Source organism: Nannobrachium achirus, assembly GCF_963921795.1.
Source record: "Nannobrachium achirus genome assembly, chromosome: 23".
Taxonomy (NCBI): Eukaryota; Metazoa; Chordata; class Actinopteri; order Myctophiformes; family Myctophidae; genus Nannobrachium; species Nannobrachium achirus.
The window spans coordinates 24996587-25015908 of NC_137830.1; the positions used below are offsets into that span (position 1 = coordinate 24996587).

Genomic DNA, 19322 nt, shown 5'->3' on the forward strand with positions numbered 1-19322 from the left:
ATTAGAATTTAGATGCACAGCAAAAATATCCTGTGGGAGATTTGAACTCCCTGCTTCAGTGAAAAAGTGAAAGATGATATTCATCCAGATGTTGGACTCCAGAGATCTTAAAATTGTGTGTCTGTCAGCCTCTGTGATTATCCGACACAACACACTGTCAAGGGCTGGGGCTTGAACCTCTGACTTCTCAACCTCAAGGCAGTTACTCTATTCATTGAACTGCAATGAAACAGACATTTACAAGCCATTGTCAAGTAAAATCTGATCAATACAAATTTGGCCGCAGACCACTATCTGAAAACATGTAGTGCCAGGAGCTCCTATAAGAAAGATTTACGATGGTCCTCCGTGTACCTTGGGCATGGGACTTGAACCTGTCTGAAACCTGCCTGTATCAGGGACAATCGATCAAGCGACCATACCATTGAGCCAAGGCACCTTTGGGCCCTCAGCAGGTATCTCCTGGTGCTTTTGAGTTGTTCTCTTCTATTTTAGCCTTGAAAAGGTCAAAGCACTACAGGAGTGGATTTTTGAACATGTGACCTCTGCATTCGGATTCTGATGTTTAAACCACTACAACATCTCCCACAGCAGACCTTGTCTGGTGCTTTTGAATACTTGTTTTGTATTTTAACCTTGAAAAGTAACAACAATGATCTGTACGAGAACTCGGATTTGAAAATGAGACCTCTGAACTGAGGGTCTGATCTTTAGAACACTAGACACATTTTCTAGTGCTTTTGACTAACTCTTTTATATTTTAACCTTGAAAGAAATGTAAAACAGCAACATAGGAAGAGTGAGATATGAACACGGAAGCTCTGCACTGAGAGTCTAATCTTTAGACCACTACACCATCTCTCAACATAGATAGCTCCTGGTGCTTTTGAGTAATTCTTTTGTATTTTAGCCTTGAAAAAGGTCCAAGTAATAGAGCAACGTAGGAGACTGAGATTTGAACCTGGAACCTCAGCACTGAGAGGCTGATCTTTAGACCGCTAGAGTAGAACATGGATCTTTTGAACTGAGAGTCCAATCACCAGTCCGCTGAAGCAGGTTATTAAATATAGCATACAGGTCTACACCTAGCATAACTTAGCTTTTACAGCCATTTACAGCATAGCTACAATTCAATGTGCAGAATACTCCAGATATAATCACAGAATCATAAGTAATTTGTTTAACCACTTGAACCCCAGCATGCCTATTCTGGGGGGGAACATTCACCACACTGTAAGTAGCAGATGTAGGCCTACAAGCTTGTAGATTTTTTGGCAAGGAGATCTGCCCAAAACACAGTACAGTTCAGGTCTGTTTTACTAAGAACAGAGGGTTTAAGTGGTTAAATATTGACTTACTGACCATGTCACTTGTCACAACAGGAGAAAAGGAAAACACCAAAGGGGATTTCTGAGCTCAGTCTTGCCACATGTTCTCAATCAACCTATTAAGACTACTTCTTGTGATGTCCGGCAGACTGGATGAATTGCAGCACATTTCTGCCCCCCCCCCCCCCCCCCCCCCCTGTAGTTCATACTGGACAGGACTGACAGCGTTGTGACTGGACTGATTTCATTGATAGGATAAGCAATGTTTTGTATTCAACAATTGACCATATATTCACACAGTGGCCATCTTGCCATTAAGTTAATTAAATGCCACCCCGTTGCTACCCTGGTTATAAATAATAAAGAGACAGGGGAAGGGATACAGGTACATATCATGTCATACTCTACATGCACTGTACAGTACATGCACACACTCTTATGAATACAGATACATACTGTACATGAACACAGATATTATACACATACGCGTAGTAACTGTAGAGATACATACAGTACCCACATACCCTATTATCATTGTATAGTTTAAGTAAAAACATATCCACAAAGAAAATACACAAATACATGCATGTTATCTCCCTCCCAGTAACACTAAATATTATGGAGACTTCACAGATGTTGTGTAAGCTGGATAATGCATTTTGGGCAATTCAGTTACATGTGATAATAAGCTTACTTTCTGGTGGGTAAACAATAGCATGTTGATTTTCTCATCTGACATTCTCCCAGTGCATTATCCCTTAGGATCATTGATTCTCACTCTGGTGGGCCCCCAAATAATTGGCAAAACGCTACGACTTTTATGATAATATAACTTTATCAAGTGGGCCCTGATCGGACAAGTTTATAGTAAATCTAACCTAACCTCACAAATACTATGCCTAACCCTAACCTCACAGAAATTATGCCTGAACATAACCTCAAAACCACGCCCACCTGGGAAAGAGGGATTCTCGTTGAAAAACACTACTGGACAAATTAGTTTAATAAATGTTCTATAGGGCTGGGTATGGAGCGTTTTTATCATGTATAGTGTGATGTATAAATAAAGGCTCACAATAATCGTGTAGCAGAGATTTTAATATTGTTAATGTAGTTATAATTGCAATTATTTTGGACACAATAATCGCTACAATCGGGACCATATCGTCCCATCCCTAAAGTGCACTTTTCTTCACAACTGAATAAAGAAGGCGCTGGAGCAACACGGACAATTGGATGCTTTTTATTTAGATAAAAGGGTGCAAACAGAAACTTTGCATGAACTGTTTTGCTGAGTGCCTATTTAATTGTTTCCATTAGCTGAGTGTGTGAGTCCCTTTGTGCTGTGACTGTCCTGAATAGCTGGAGACGAATGCGTTCCACTTGTTCTGCCAGACCAGGAGGCCGCTTTCCTTCAGATGTGACGGCAGTGAGCTGTACCTATGATGGGACAAAACATGTTCAACTACAAAGCCCATGAGGCCAGCAGATCACACCTCATAGCGCGTTCTGCTGGCGCACAAGTAGGCCATGTATGGCCTACTTGTTGGCACCTTGACAGAGTGCAGTTCTAGTTTATCCTGTATCTGGGTATGAGTTCTCTCTCTGATTGTGTGAAATTGGTATCCTGAACTGAGACTTTATAGCAATTATTACTATTAGAATAGGCCTATTTAACACTTATTAAATATAACTAACACTAACACACTAACACACACAAGAAAAAGCTGCATTGCTCGACAAAAATAACTGATTTTCAACTGAAAAATGCCTTACCCTTCCCTGAAATAAACAACATACATTGTATTCTTATTTAAAGGTAGAGCAACAACAATAACCCAACATCCCACCTGATAGAGTTGATAGCCAGTTCTTTCAGGGTTCCCAGGTTGGCTTTTAACCCTCCGATGCCCACAAAGGCTTGATAGAAGTCATAAGACAGACCAGTGGAGCCGAAGAGAGACGGGTCGTCAGAGCTGATGACCAGAGGATGGCCCTCTGACATCAACACCGCGGCAGGGTGGTTACGCAGGTCTGAGACCAGCTTCAGCACCTGGAAGACACGCACGCACGCACACACACACACACACACACACACACACACACACACACACACGGTACTGTGCAGTAGGCCTATACTGTACACAAAATCTTGATGGTCATTTATCCATTTGTAGAGTAGAGCAGTGGTTCCCAAACCTTTCAGCTGGAGACCCAAAAGAGAGATTAAACGTTTGCCTGGGACCCAAACTAGTCGCTCCCGCAGCATTGTGAGCTTGTAGATTGGCTATTTTCACTACTTCTTAATTATTATTAGTTTTTATTTATGGAATTTCATCGATTTTTTTTGTTTGCTTGTTTTAACCCTTTAAAGGGATATTCCACTTTCAAAAAACTTTTTGTCATTGTATGGTCTTATCAGGCTTGTATGAACACCCTGAACAGTTTATAATTTTCTTCATTCAGTATTTAGATATTTGATGTAAATGTTACCAGGCCCTCCAGGCCAAGGGCCTCTCCCCACACACACTCATTGTAACTTCAAACTCCATTTTAACCATGATAGATTATTTAAAAACACCCATTATTTTTTCTGGTGACTCATACTACCCTCCTAATACGTGAGCAGGCCATGTTTTTTCCAAAACGTTTTTCATGTATTTTTAATAATTCTTTGGGAAAATGGAAAAATGTAATACAATAAAAATATATAAAAAATAAATGAAAAACGTTATGGAAAAAACACGGCCTGCTCACATATTAGGAGGGTAGTATGAGTTACCAGAAAAAATAATGGGTGTTTTTAAATAATCTATCATGGTTAAAATGGAGTTTGAAGTTACAATGAGTGTGTGTGGGGAGAGGGCCTGGGCCTGTTGGGCCAGATAACATTTACATCAAATATCTAAATACTGAATGAAGAAAATTAAAAACTGTTCAGGGTGTTCATACAAGCCTGATTAGACCATACAATGACAAAAAGTTTTTTGAAAGTGGAATATCCCTTTAAGTGCCTATCGGGATATTCAGGATCAAAAACAATTTTTTATTTGCTATTTTACTTACCCCGAGCTGCTTGGAGCAACGTGGGTGGTCCCGGCTCGCCCAGCGCTCACCAACGAGAGACGCTAGATGCTCCGACGATTTATTCCATTGAAAATGGTTTAAAATAAAGTTTAGACCCCCCCAATGTTCACCCAATGTTCATTGTAGGCGGCGCGACGTATTCCAGGGTGCCTATCCCGAACATGTCCGGGATATTTAATAAAATTAATTATTTTATCGGAGGCCTCAATGAAGCCCCGGTCTAGACGTCCATCCTTGGCCGGGACTTAGACTCGGCCATCCACGGGCCGTATTCGCGCTAACGGCCAAATCGCGCCGCCCACTCCAATAATAAATCACATCTTTAGACAGGATTTTCTCCGGATTGTGTCCCCAGACCCAAAGAGAAAGTTTTTTGCGGCTGAAATAGCTTTAGATCGAGCTTCTAAAGGGGTTAGCATTTTGGCTACGTGTCAGCTAGCTTTCTCCTCTCGACACCCATAGCATTGACTGGAGTGAAAACACAAGGCAGTTGGGAGAGGGTCGACGAAAGCTATAAAGAAGGTCAATGGAGAAATTTCTGGCACTCTAGCACCCCTTGTGGCCGGATGGCACTGTATGAGTTAAAATGTATAAATATTTTTTTAAATAATTATTTTTAAAAAATGTAGGAAAAGAAAATTAGATTTCTAGTTGTGACCCATAAAAATTGGTCCGTGACCCACAAATGTGTACCGACCCACAGAGCAGTGTTTCTCAAATAGGGGTACGCGGAGGTACTGCAGGGGGGTACTCAAGAAAATGCCCTCCAAAAAGATATTATTCATAGTTAAAGAAAAGAACATTTAATTAGGAGGGGAAAAAAACATTTACTGTTATGTTTAATGATGACACATGGAGAAATTGGTGTGAGCCTTATAGTTGCCTTGCTACACCAAATGACATAGTACCAGGCACCTGGGATGTGCTTGAAATTTTTATAGTTATTGACATGAAAACTGGACTGAAATGTTTAGGCCACAGTGTTGAAAATAAATCTGCTCAGTGCTTAGGAGGCACCGTTTGAAACTCTTTCACTCCATTTGTTTGTGATTTTATATTCTTGAAATGGGGGGTTTATTATAGCAACATGTAGGCCTAACCACTATTTATGGTTTTAATTGCAGTTTCATGGGCAAAATGTTGGTAAAGGGGGTACTTGGATTCAGAAATCAGGGAAAGATTGAGAAACACTGGAGTAGAGTATACAAATGTGACCAAATGATATGGATGGATCCATTTGGCCTTTTGAACTGTTCATGGCCCACCATTGAGACGTGAGTACTGTATAAGGAAATTGTGCCATATTTTAATAAAAAGAAAAAGTGAGTGAATTATATGGCTTCACGGGGTGACAGTGATGGAATAAGTGATGGAATAAGTACTCACATGTTTTGCTTAAGTAAAGGTATCAATGCTGCAATGTAGATATATACTCTGCTACAGGTACTGCAGAAGACCAGCATTCAAAATGTATTCGAGTAAAAGCATCAAAATATACTTAAAGTACCAAAAGTAAAAGTTTGTGCAGAATGTCCCATTTCACAAGTTGAACATTGATGAAAAATCTATTGAAAAGATGTGGATCTGCTATTTTCAAATGGCTGAAATCTTATAGGGCTGAAGTGGTTACTGTGTTTTGTAATAATAATACAAATCTACAAAGTAACTAAAGTTACCTAATAATTGTTGTGGAATAAAAGTAAAATACTTTCCTCTGAGATGTAGTGGAGTAGAAGTAAAACAGTTGAAAACTGTAAATACCGGTATATATTAAGAATACCTCAAAATTGTAGTTCACCACTTTTCAACCTGTCTTCATATAATAGGTCCTCACTAATGTTCATGATAAAATATCACAATTTCTTTCTACTCAGTCCAAGTCTCCTAGGAGAGCTGTGGGAAGTTCAGAATCCATCGTCTTGTGACATCATCATCCCCCCCCCCCCCCCCCCCAAAAAAAAAGAAATCTATATTTTTGAAAAAACATATTTAGATTTTTATTATCGCGAGAACAACGGCTTCCACTTTAAAATTGCAACTTTTCAGGAATAGAAAGCCTGCAGTTTCTATAAGCTGGATTGGCAATCGATGATGTCACAAGACGATGGGTTTCTGACCTGCCCACAGCCCTCCTCTGAAAAAAAAAAGAAAAAAGCTATTTTTGAGTGAGGACCAATTATATGAACATAGGTTGAAAAGTGGTGGAGTGCCCCTTTAAGTACAGTGGTTAATGACTACATTACACCACTGGTAATTGATTGAAAGAGAGAAAGAAAGAAAGAAAGAAAGAAAGAAAGAAAGAAAGAAAGAAAGAAAGAAAGAAAGAAAGAAAGAAAGAAAAATCGTTTTGGGGGTGAAGAACTCCTTTACCTGGTTGGAAATGGGACACAACTCCAAAGCCACATTGTTCTTCCTGGCTATCTCTTTGGCCAGGGGGTGGTGAGCCATGGCGAAGCCATGCCCGATGCGCGAGGTGTTGAACAGAAGGGCATCAAGGATGTTTCCATCCACGTCCGTGCCCTCGTCATCTATAAGCAATTAAACACAGCACATGGTCCACGTTCAAGCAACAGTAGCGTTTTGTATGGTATGCTTCATATCAGTGGTGGAAAAAGTATCAATACTGCAGTACAAAGGTATTCACATCAAAATGTACTTGAAACTACTAGAAGTAGAAAGTACTCGTAGAAAGTACTTGGCAAAATGTTTTAGAAAATCTTTTGAAAATAACCGATCTACAAGCTCACAATGCGTTGCAATGTGACACTTTGTGAGCTTGTAGATCAGCTATTTTCAAATGGACGAAATGTATATAAGGTTGAAGTGGGTAATGTATGTTTTAATAATAATGTAAGTTCATAATAATCAAAATTAAGTAGAAACTAAAGTTTTCAAATAATTGTAGTGGAGTAAAAGGATAATATTGACGAAGTAAAAATACCGTAAAACTGTACAGTACTTGAGTAAATGTACTAGTTAGTTCACATTCACACCACTGCACAATTGAAGCAACTATTTTCAGTGCCATCATTAGATTATTAGCCTCATACCTCGCTACTGAGAGGACACGTGGCTAATATCATTATCTTTTTAAACTAGTTAGTGGCCACTTGTGTTCCGCTAACAATTCAGCGCATTCTTTCTTGATAAGCTGAACAGTGCATTCATTGCACAGGGTGTCCGGGTGGTGCAGTTGTAAAGTTCCTGTCCACCACTGTAGAGATTAGACTGGAGTTTGATTTCTACATCAAAGAACACACAAACACTCCTTGGCTGCCAAACCACAACCTCCACCCCTCATTTTTCACATGGCCCTCTTCTAGCGCCACCATGAGGCTGATTTTTTCAAACACATTTTTGGACACTGCTCCTACAGATTTTGCCCTAAAATCACGCAAAGCGGTACACAGTACAGTATGTCTATAGTCATGTAGCAGGAACCAATGGCCTATTGTGTATACGTGACCTGACGGTCGCTTATCTCCCGATTAATGAGTCTTACTGGTAATGATCTTTATTTATATATAGCTCCATTCATACATAAAATGCAATCAAAGTGCTTCAAGATCATAAATTAAAACAATATATATATATATATATATATATATATATATATATATATATATATATATATATATATATATATATATATACAAAATGCGATAAAGCAGAAAACTATCTGTCAGATTAGTCATTGTGCAAGGCAAAATAAATACTGTATGTTTAAAAATACTGATTCAGCCATTCTTAGATCGAATGGGGACTAAAAGCTGCATAGTCAGTGCCGCGACCGCGGTTTTCCCGGTGAACCTGAGCGCAACGGTGGGGGCGCGGGAGTGTGGGGAACACAATACCACTGACTATTGCCGATGATGGAGAGGTTATATTATAGCTTAGCCTTTATGTATTGAGAATGAGAGGCACTCTTGCCGATCTAGTAAGAGATTCGTCACCAATTGCAAGATTTTAAAGTTATTTGGGGCCATAATGATAACCTTTTCTTCCCACTACTAAACTAAGGATTTATATTGTCTGTGTTATTGTTTACAACCACAATTATTCACGTGTGGCAAGATCGCGGTTCCACTTTTCAGAAGTTAATTTAATGTTTTCCATTTAATGATTTCCTTTATCCTCATCTAATCTTGCGCTAATGCACGCAACTGTTTTCGCCAGGTTTTAAGGCCTAGTTACAGACTTTTCAGAAGTTAATTTAATGTTTTCCCTTTAATGATTTCCTTTATCCTCATCTTGCGCTAATGCATGCAACTGTTTTCGCCAGGTTTTAAGGTCTTATTTTAGTTGTTTCTCCCCACCGTTGCGCTCAGGTTCACCGGGAAAACCGCGTCGCGTCAGTGCCAGAGGTTCATGCCTTTTGATCATATCTGACAAGTATTTTGGTGCATTAAGTGATTTATAAACAAAATTATCTTAAAATCTATTCTTAAAGTGACTGGTAGCCAAAGCAGAGATCTTAAGATCAGTGTGATTTGTGCTCTGTGCTTAGTCCTGGTGAGGACACGTGCAGCACCATAGGCGATTTTAAGGGGTGTCCTAGGGTGCACGTGCACCCCCTGGCCGCCAGGCGGCCATTTTGATTATTTTTTTTTTTTTGTAATGTAACTTTATTTTATAATTATTAAATAAAACAGTGATCGTGATTTGTAAAATGTGCGCAAAAAGAGAGGTGGAGGGGCAAGTATTTCAGCTTGCTTGCTTGCAATGTAAGACCTATCAGCTTGCTTGGCGACGGCGCTGTTGGCAGACTTGGCAGGCACTGTGGGTGGGCTGTGAGATTGACACCTGTGCTGGCCGGCTGTGTGACTCTCTGATATGATGACCCACAATTCCGTGATTTCCTTATCTGTTTCCGCCCGCCTAAAACAATATGGATACAGCAGCAGAGCAGCAATAATGGCGAAACGAACTATAAATACAAAGACAATTGACCAATTCTTTATAAAAAAGAGCAAACCCAGTGCCACAACCGATAATTCATCATCAGGAAATGTGAACACGGGTTCACTCGACACTGACAGTAATGCTAATGAACGTGAACCAGAGGAGGTGGACGGAGCTTGCAGCAGCAGTGATCCAGCCACCGACATCACTGTGGAAGGCTCGCCGTTGCCGGAGACCGAGGCCCCGGTTCCTCCACAGCAAGCAAGCCCCACTCCAGACTCAACTGTTGTTACCCCAGGCCCAGACCCAGAGGAGCCAAATGAAGCCAACTTTGTTCATGAAAGAGACCCTTGCCATGGCCCGGATAAAGCCAAGCAGTTTTTGGCTTTGGGTCCATATCAGCCAGAAGATGTAGAATGTCCATTAAAGGCCGCTGGCGAAAAACAACGCAAATTCAGAAAGGAGTGGTTGAAAGATTTTGCCTGGCTGGAGTATAGCGTGCGCCATGACCGGGCGTTCTGCTTTCCATGTCGGGCCTTTGGTTCTGAGAACGCCGAGCAAGCTTTCAGGAGGACAGGTACATAAAGACACATCTCTGTTTACACAATGCTGTTGTACTCCCTCCAAGTGCATAGTCTATTATGTTATGAGCGCAGTTTCTCTACTTTGAGACAACTAAAAACGTATTTACGGACACAACCATGACTGATAAAAGAGTGTCAGATATAGGCATTTTACAGATTGAGAAAATACACGAAATTAAAGTGCAGAAAATAATTGAAAGGTTTGCAAGTGCCAAAACCCGGAGGCTGCAGTTCATTGTGTAATAAGGATGTGTCTACTATTTGTTTTTGTGAAATGCTTATTTGACACTGTAAATGACTGCTTGATTGCTTGATGAATGATGATTAACTTGATGTTTGGCTTTATATGTCCTGGCTGTGCTGCCTCTGTCTGCAAAATAAGTAAATAAATCCTATAGATAGACTTATGGTGTCTAGAAAAAGAAGCACCTGTTTTACACTTTTTTTTGTTTATATTGTGTTACATTTGGGTACAAAATTAACTGCAGAAATCCGCTAAAACAACATTACAAAACCGCTAATATCCGCAATTTTTTTCGCGTGCGCGCGGCGCTGCGTGCGCGTGCATGAGGTAATAGAGGTCGTGCACCCCCTGCTGGAAGAGGCTAGAATCGCCTATGTGCAGCACCATTGTAATTTTGCAATTGATTTCTTTGGCAGACCAGCTGAAAGAGTTACAGTAGTCTAACCTATTATGCATGCATCAGTTTTTCAATATCAGCTCAGTTTGAGAGAGAAACTCAACAAAAAGGGTTGAAAATCAACAAGTAAGGGTTGGCAGAGAGAAGAGAGGACTTAGGGAAAGAAACGATATATACATCATTGAACATACCTGTCTCCCCTGCATGAAAGTAGTAAGGCAGCGTAACACCAATTTGGGCTGGCAGCGACAGTGCATCCTTGAAATACCAGAGGTTTTTCTCACCATCTTCTCTACCGACCTACAAAGTACCATAAAAAGAACCGTAATCACACAATTGTCAATTTAAATGGGCATGAACCCCAAAAATTGCCTACATACAGGAAATATCAAATCAGGTACATAAATTGTTGTTCAACCCCAGAAGAGGAAAAACAGCAGATTTAGAAGAAACTGTCTTGTGTACCATATTATTATTCTATCTCCATCACAAGCAATTCAGTGTTATTTAGCATGCTGCGACAGTGACACGTTGTAAACCATCTTTAAACCAATCCAGTGACTTTGATAGGTTCAGGGCTGAGCATGGATCAGATTGTAAACACCAATCATTAAATTCAACAAATTCTTTCAATGGACTAAAATCTTGTTTTATATGATGGCCTTCCTGCCCTGGCATTTGGCCTTTGTGCCCTCAAAAAATGGACAACACCAAAGGCCAAGTGGCCTTGCCCCTAAAATGATGAAATTCCAGGCCTGGTTGAAAGGCACTATATAAGTTTAAGTTATTATTATTATTATCATGACCTTTGGCTGAGTGATGGATGTTTGATCCAGGCGCTTACACAGCCATCTTCCAGCTCTGTAATAAGCAACGTTGAATGAAGATGAGTGGTGTAATCTAATTTTCTCATTTTCCAGACGGCAGTTACCAGGTCAAATCCTACGACGACGTCTGGGAAGTCTCTCTGCATCTGAATGGCCTCCTTCACGGCCGACGTGATGTCAGACAGCCTCAGAGCCCTACGAGTGGACACAAGAGAGAAGAGACGGTTCCATTGTGGCGTCGTGGATATAAGCCAGTACCAACTACCAAGTTGGTGCTAACTTCTTTACAACCCTAAAACAAACCTACTTGAAATTAACCACTTCCAAGAGCCGGTGTCCCTATTTTTGTGCCATGTCATCGTACAGTAGGGGAAGGTTTTCCAAAGATTGTCTAAACTTTTTGAACATTTTCACACAAAAAGAACAAAAACAAGAAAACAAAACGTTTCATTGCATTTACAGTATAACAGGATTCAGTTAATGAATAAAGAGGCGTCTCTGGGCAAGACATCCCGTGGATGGTGTTTGGAACAGCATACTGCTGCTAATGGGGCATAGCACTCTTGGCCATTTTGTGGTGCCACAGATCGAAAGCCCATTTATTTTTCCCATAGAGATTTTCCAAAAATATTTATATGAATTATTTTAAGCCTGGAAACAAGACACCCAGGCTCCTGGTGAATCATGAACATAAAACATTTTATTTCGTGTCAAAACATATTTGAAAACCGCACAAAGGGGTATTTATTAAATATATAATATAATATAATATAATATAATATAATATAATATAATATAATATAATATAATATAATATAATTAAATATTCAAATATATTATAAAATATAATATATAGGTTAACAAAACGCTGGTTCACTTTGCTGGGAAAATATTCTCGGACCGAGAACAATATTGTGTTGCAACCACACTTGCAAACCTGCTTTAAAATCGAATTATAACTAAACTAACAACAACACTAACAAAAACTAAACCAAAAAAAACGACCTGTGAGCAGCCATGATGATTCGAGCTCCAAGGAAGTCTGGGTGGTCCCTGACGAACTGCCGCGTGACGTCTTGAAACATGTTGAGAGTGAACACCTTGTCATGAATGGTCCCGTCAAGCTCATACGTCTACAACAGGAGAACACCCTGGTTGAATCGACATCAAATCGACATCAAATCGTATCCCACTAAAGGCCCTTTCCCACTGCGCCAGATAAAAAAATATCTGTCTCCATTCAAGTGGATGGTAAGATACAGATAAGAAATATCTGTCACAGATATTATATTTTGTATCTGTTTATCTGGCCCAGCAGGAATGGGCCTTAAGACCTGAGACCGATTCTAAAATTACAGACAAAAATATCAAACATATGTTTCTATATCAGTGATGCTCAAAGTTTTCATGTCAAGGACCCCCAACGTTATACAGATCCATCTAAAAAAATTGAATTTGTATATATAGTATACATTGGACATTCAGTGAATTATTCCAAACCTTTTTTATTTATTTATATAAATTTAGAATTTCTATGGCATACAGCTCATGAATATCAAAAGTCCATATTTCAAAATATTACAATATTACACAAGACCACTAGCTGAAAACAAGGATTTAAGTCAGAGTTGCTTGAAGTCCGGTGGGAAGTTTCCGAAGTCAGTTATTATTTGGGGTTCTATGGCATCTGCAATATTCTAATTTTTCAAGATGTATCTGTATGTATTGAGTGGTGGAATTATATTTATTGAGCTGTGGAACCCCCCCGGCACGAAGTGACACGCTATGAGCTGGTAGATCTGCTGATTTTGAATAGCCATAACCAGGTCTGGAATTTCGTAATTTGAGGGGCAAGGACTCTTGGCCTTTGGTGTTGTAATTTTTTGGGGGCTCAAAGGCCAAATGCCAGGGCAGGAAGGCCATCAAATAAAACAATATTTAAGTCCATTGAAAGAATTTGTTGAATTTAAATGTTAGGGATGATAAACTAATCTGCAGTGAAATAGATAAATGATGGTATTTACAATCTGATGCATGCTCAGCCCTGCACCAATCAAAGTCACTGGATTGGTTTAAAGATGGGACTTCAGGGAGTTAAGATTTCAGATTCTCAACAAAAGACACTGGTGTCTACATGACAATGAAGAGACAGCGGTGTTTACTGTCTACATATTGACAATAAAGAGAGAGGAGAAATTGGTACAGTCAGCTGGGGCATTAAGGCCACTGTGGCCTCAGGTCATGCCATTGGTTTGAGGGGCACAAGGCCAAACTGACGGGCAACGGCGGCCATGGCCTTCATGGCCTCCATGAAATTCCTGCCCTGGCCATAACCATTAAACCTAAAATGACAGAAGCTTTCCCCGTTTTAAAGGTTAAAGGCACTTCTGCTTGTGGAATCAGATGCTGGAATGGGATCAGTAAATGACATGTCATTTGAGCGAGTCTTATAGCTACTGAGCTTGATCGAAGGAGCACTTCAACCATTTCAGCCTTATCTTCATATAATTCAACGTTTTCAGTCCAAGGACCCCTTAGTTGAGAGAGAGATGAAGCAGGGACCCCCACAACCTTTTCATAGATTCCATACAGTTTCATTGTTCGACAGCACAATCATCGTGTATTTTGGATTCATGTCAATTTGTGTTTTCAGATATTTAACCACTTGAACCGTCAATACTTAATAAACATGACCTTTCACTCTGTACCAGTCTGCTCTTTTCCTCCCTCTACACCAAAGCTCTTTGCGACAAATGGCGTTGTGAGCTTGTAGATCGGCTATTTTTGGCTCAAGTTATCAGAATATGGACACGTCGAGGGTTCAAGTGGTTGATATAAAAAAAGAGAAATAAAGTTTCTATCACACAACGATTTGGAGGACCCCCTCTAGTAACTCTGAGGACCCCCTAGGGGTCCCGGACCCCCTGGTGAAGACCCTTGATATAATTGGTTAATTACTAATTAATGCTCATCCAGTAACACCATCGATGGGGATTCCAAGTAAATAGAAATGTACAGCTTCTCTCTTTCTGTGCAATGTTATAATGGACATTAGAACCAAGTATATGACGATTGACAATACGGTTACAATGGTTCTTCAGCAGCAATACTTAGAGGTAGTGTTAAATAGCTCTATGTGGTGATAGTAATCATTGCTATTAGAGTGTTTGTTCAGCAACAGGGGTCTCTGTGCTCCACCAGCTCTTTAGTAAACATAGAATAAATGTTCAGGTTGGGATACCAATTTCATCCAATCTGGAGAGAGAACTCATACAGGAAACAGGACATGTGATGGAAGTGATGAGGCAAATACATCACACACACATCCTGTAGAATATACCGAATATAAAATAACACAAACCCTTGATACACCGCTCCGGAGTTCCAGATACATGATGTTGTCGTTGTGCAGTTCTTCCAAGCCTTTGTAGAGGTAGTCCTTCAGCACAGGAGCATGACAGATGAGGCCTGCTGCTACCATGAAGGCCTTCTCAAACTTCTCCCACACCACGTCTTGGCTTGGATAGGCTACGTCTGGCTCCTCAGTGAACAAGGTCAGGTTCCTGATCAAACTGGAAAAACAAAAAACAAAACAAAGAAAAAAAAATCTGATTCTACAATTGGTGGGATGAGTACCGTATTTTCCGGACTATAATGCGCACTTAAAAGCCTTTAAATTTCTCAAAAAATTACAGTGCGCCTTATAGTCCAGTGCGCCATATATATGGATCATTCATTGACATTGACATTCCCTTTAGCACAGCTCCATCTGTTGGATGCATAACACAACGGTAGCGTCTATTATGTGCACCTTATAGTCCGGTGCGCCTTATCTATGAAAACAGTTAGAAAATAGACCATTCATTGACAGTGCGCCTTATAGTCCGGTGCGCCTTATAGTCCGGAAAATACGGTATGTCCAGATTATTATAATTATTTTCTTCAGATTATATGCTCTCAGGTTGACCCCCACACCCCCACAATCTAACATTAATTGGAATATTAAAATCCAGCTCAGCACCCTACAGTTCTCAGAGTAAATCTCAAATGCACTTTTCCTTTCACCAACAGCCCCCCCCAGCTCTACGTGGAAGCAATAATACAAATAAACAATACAAACAAACGTTTTGTTAATACTTATTTCACTCAACCCATTGTCAAAGTCAGACGGGTCGCCCAGATTGGCTCTCAAGGTGTGGAGCAGTTGCCAGTGGAAGCAGTCCCAACGGGGGAAGGGCTGGCGGCTGGAGAACAGGAAGCGCACGGAGCGGTCCCACGTGAAGCAGATGTAACAGTGAGGTCTGTACGTCACGTTCCTCACCAGCCAATCAACACTGACCAGGGAGGACGTGTGGATGTGGAGGACGCCACCTGTACACACATACCAAAGCAACACAATATATCAGTGGTTTTCAGCCTTTTTCATGTTAAAGGGATATTTCACTTTCAAACTGCATTTTAACCTTGATAGATTCATTAAAAACACCCGTTATTTTTTTCTGGTGACTCATACTACCCTCCTAATATGTGAGCAGGCGTCTTTAATGAATCTATCATGGTTAAAATGGAGTTTGAAGTTACAATGGGTGTGTATGGGGAGAGGCCCTGGGCCTGGAGGGCCTGGTAACATTTACATCAAATATCTAAATATTGAATCAAGCTAATTACGAAGCACCATTTGATGTTGGCCCCTCTCAGACACAAAACATGTGGATAAGATTTTGTCCACAATTCACCCTTTGTCAAGTCCCACCTATTGTCCCGCCCCTCTTAGCACCCATTGGTTGCTATGTCTTGGTGGGACAAAAGTTTTTCTCCATCCACTACCATTGAAATTCAGTTGCTTCTTTGTGTATTCAATTCTCATTTCAAACTTGGTTTCAGTAAAAAGGAGCCTCTCAGGTGCAGTATAGTGACTGGGCATGTTTTTAAATGTTTTTATTTATCCAAAAATTATGTTTTAGCAAATTCAACATTAACAAGGCGGAACCAGGGCGGGACAAGGCAGATAGAGCCTGTTGGTTGGTCAGTCAGGGACCAATCAGAAGGCTGACAAAGGGTGAATTCCATGCTGCATTGATGTGGTGCCGTAGGAGAGATAACAGGCAGGTGTTAACCAAAATAACACATTTTCTACATTCTCTAATTCTGTAGACTTCTTGTAAATTAAGTAATGTAGATGTTTAACAATAATTTTACTCTTGAGAGCGTAAAACAAAACCAAATATTCTCAAGAGTTAAGATCTATGATAAGGTTAACAACTCTCCATCAGTTAACTGGGGACCACCTAGAACCCCCTCAAAGACCACAGGTTAAGCACTACAATATATCATCTTAGGCTAGGGGTCTGAGAATGTTAAGTGTTATTTAGTTTTGTTAAATTAATTACTCTATATTCTGATAGTAATCCTTTTTTTGATTGAAGAATTGGTTGAAGAATTTATTAGGAGTTTGCAATAGAAAAAAGTACAGTTTCATGACAGTACAAATCACTGGTACAAGGTCAACTAAAAGGAGATCCTAGAAAGCCGAGGCTTATTTCCACAGGAACCACACTTTAAGTATCTCATATAACATTGAAAGACAGACGGATAGAACATAGTACTTTATCTAGGATAATATCAGTTTCAAAAGCATAACATCAAATACAAAGGCAGAAAAAAAGGGTGGGGGGAGCATGGGGGCTTAGTCTATTTACAAGTCACGGGTAGCAGCCGCCTCAAGGTGACTTTTCATACCAGTTTTGAAGGAGGCAAGGGATTTGCTCTCCTTTAAGGCTTGTGGAAGGCCAGGAAGGGTGTTCCACATGTTGATGGTATAGCAGGAGAACGAGTTAGAGCCTTGTTTAGTGTTAAATCTACGTTGATGATGATTAGTGGAGCTGCCTCTGGTGTTGTGATCGTGAACATCCTTGACCTTTAAGAAGTAGTTTGTCAGGTACATGGGTATCTTGGAGGTGTAGTGTATCTTGTACACCAGGCCCATTGCAGGCCCCTTGCTATATAGTCTTAGTTCAGTGACAGGGATCTCCCTGTTTCTAGAGAGAGAACTCATGCAGGATATAAACAAGTGAAGTTAGAAGTGATGATGCAACGAAATGAGCAGACAAACATTTAACTGAACCACTATAAAACTGAAGCTGATAATTGAGTACTCTCTCTGGCTGATCGGCTGAAATTGGCATCCCATCTGGAAATGTATTTTCTGTTTATTAAAGAGCTGGAGATAATGGGAGACCCCTGTTATTGAACAAACGCTCTATACAGCAATAAACAATAGATCTTTGACTTTTTCACAAACAACTTTTTGTTTTAAGCCAAAAATGAATAATCATAATAACAATATGAATTTGGAAAGTGAAATTCTTTTCTTGGATTCATTTGTATCATGACATTCATTACATACAGATGAACCTTATGACATGCACGTGTTTACCATCGCAACATCATCCCCAAAGTAAAATCACCTTTGGGCATCTTCTGCAGCAGCTTGAAGATGGGGCTTCTCTGGATGAGAGGCCTCGCCTTGAAGAAGTGCATGGCCGGGGGGAACTGGGCGGCAGACATCTCCTGCTTCTTCAGCCAGTGGAGGTGAGCGTCCAGCCTCCGCTCCGCCGCCGTCAGCCTGACGGAGCCTCCCACCTGCCTGGAGGCCTCCTCGCGCATCAGCACCTCCCTCTGCCCCGGGTCTGGCATCCCGGTGCACACCATGACGATGGTCCCGGCGCACGCCAGCACGAGGCACATCACCCACCTGAACGGCACCAGAGCCTGGTCGCTCCTTGCAAAGATGAAAATCACCATGTCCTTGTCTTCCACAGGATGGCGCCGTTCTTAGGTTCCTCCTTCAACATTTAACAGACTGTTCAAAGTGAACCGGTTTGCTGTGTTTGGCACTGTGAAGGAACAAAGGAAAGGACTTGTCTAAGATATATGGACCAGTAACAACCTAATACCACAGAGGTTACTGGTCCATATCTTAAGCAAAAGAGTTTCTCTGTGACACTGGTGTCAAACTATTTGCAACCTACATAAACACAGAATAAAACTCAATAACTATAGACACAGCTTCATATTTTTGAGAATCTAACAAATTATAATAACTATAGGTCAACGCTCAGTCTTCCAACATCCAACAATCATACAAATCTAGTCTAAGGTGCCAAACAAACCATGTATTTATTAAAATGAGTGTTACTGTTAAATACCTCTCATCTTCCCAGGGTCATAATAATAATAATAATACATTTTATTTATAACGCATCATTCATAGCATTTGTTCAGTTTCTCCAGCTCTTTAGCAAAGAGCAAATATGTTTAGGTCAGGATACTAATTTAATTCAATCAGGAGAGAGAAATCTAAACCATACATCATAAACATGTGAAATTGTACAGTAAGTAGATTAAACAAAGAAATTAGCAGACGAAATTGGGAGCAATATAACATTGACGCTGATAAATCGGTTCTCTTTCCTGATTGGATGAAATTGGTATCCAACTGTAGATGGCATTTTCAATTATTTCAGTTTATGAAAGAGGTTACTAAACAACAAACAACTCTGTAGCAATGACTACTATATCACAATATACTGTAGAGTAAAATTAGTTTGAACAAAACGTTTGGTTTAAACCAAAAAATATCACCATCATTACTAATCATTGAGGGAAAAGTATTATCTGAACCCTGAAATCGCAGTGTGGGCAATATACTTACTGTGGCAAAGTTCTGACCCGATGCTGCTGGAGGGATGGCTCCCACAAAAGTTGTCAAATTCACAGAACAGAAAGCCAACGTTAAACCTTCAGTACAAGGAACATTAAACGATCAGCTGCTCGCTGGCATTCATTCCATATTCCACACACACACACACACGCAGCTCTCTAGTCCCAACCCCACCCTGCAAACACACTTCCCAACAAGATTCCAGCCTGCGTCTTGAAGCTCTCTCTTCG

General features: G+C 40.3%; 1 protein-coding gene across 1 annotated transcript; it reads right to left on the reverse strand.

The window, feature by feature from the left end:
• Positions 1-2644: 2644 nt before the first annotated feature.
• ada2b (adenosine deaminase 2b) lies at positions 2645-18065 on the reverse strand (the record flags this gene model as incomplete). Its single annotated transcript, XM_080754276.1, has 9 exons — positions 2645-2768; positions 3179-3381; positions 6786-6943; positions 10734-10842; positions 11474-11564; positions 12375-12502; positions 14731-14941; positions 15521-15740; positions 17837-18065. The coding sequence occupies 9 exons, from the start codon at positions 18063-18065 to the stop codon at positions 2645-2647; spliced, it is 1473 nt and encodes a 490-aa protein (XP_080610402.1).
• Positions 18066-19322: the final 1257 nt, after the last annotated feature.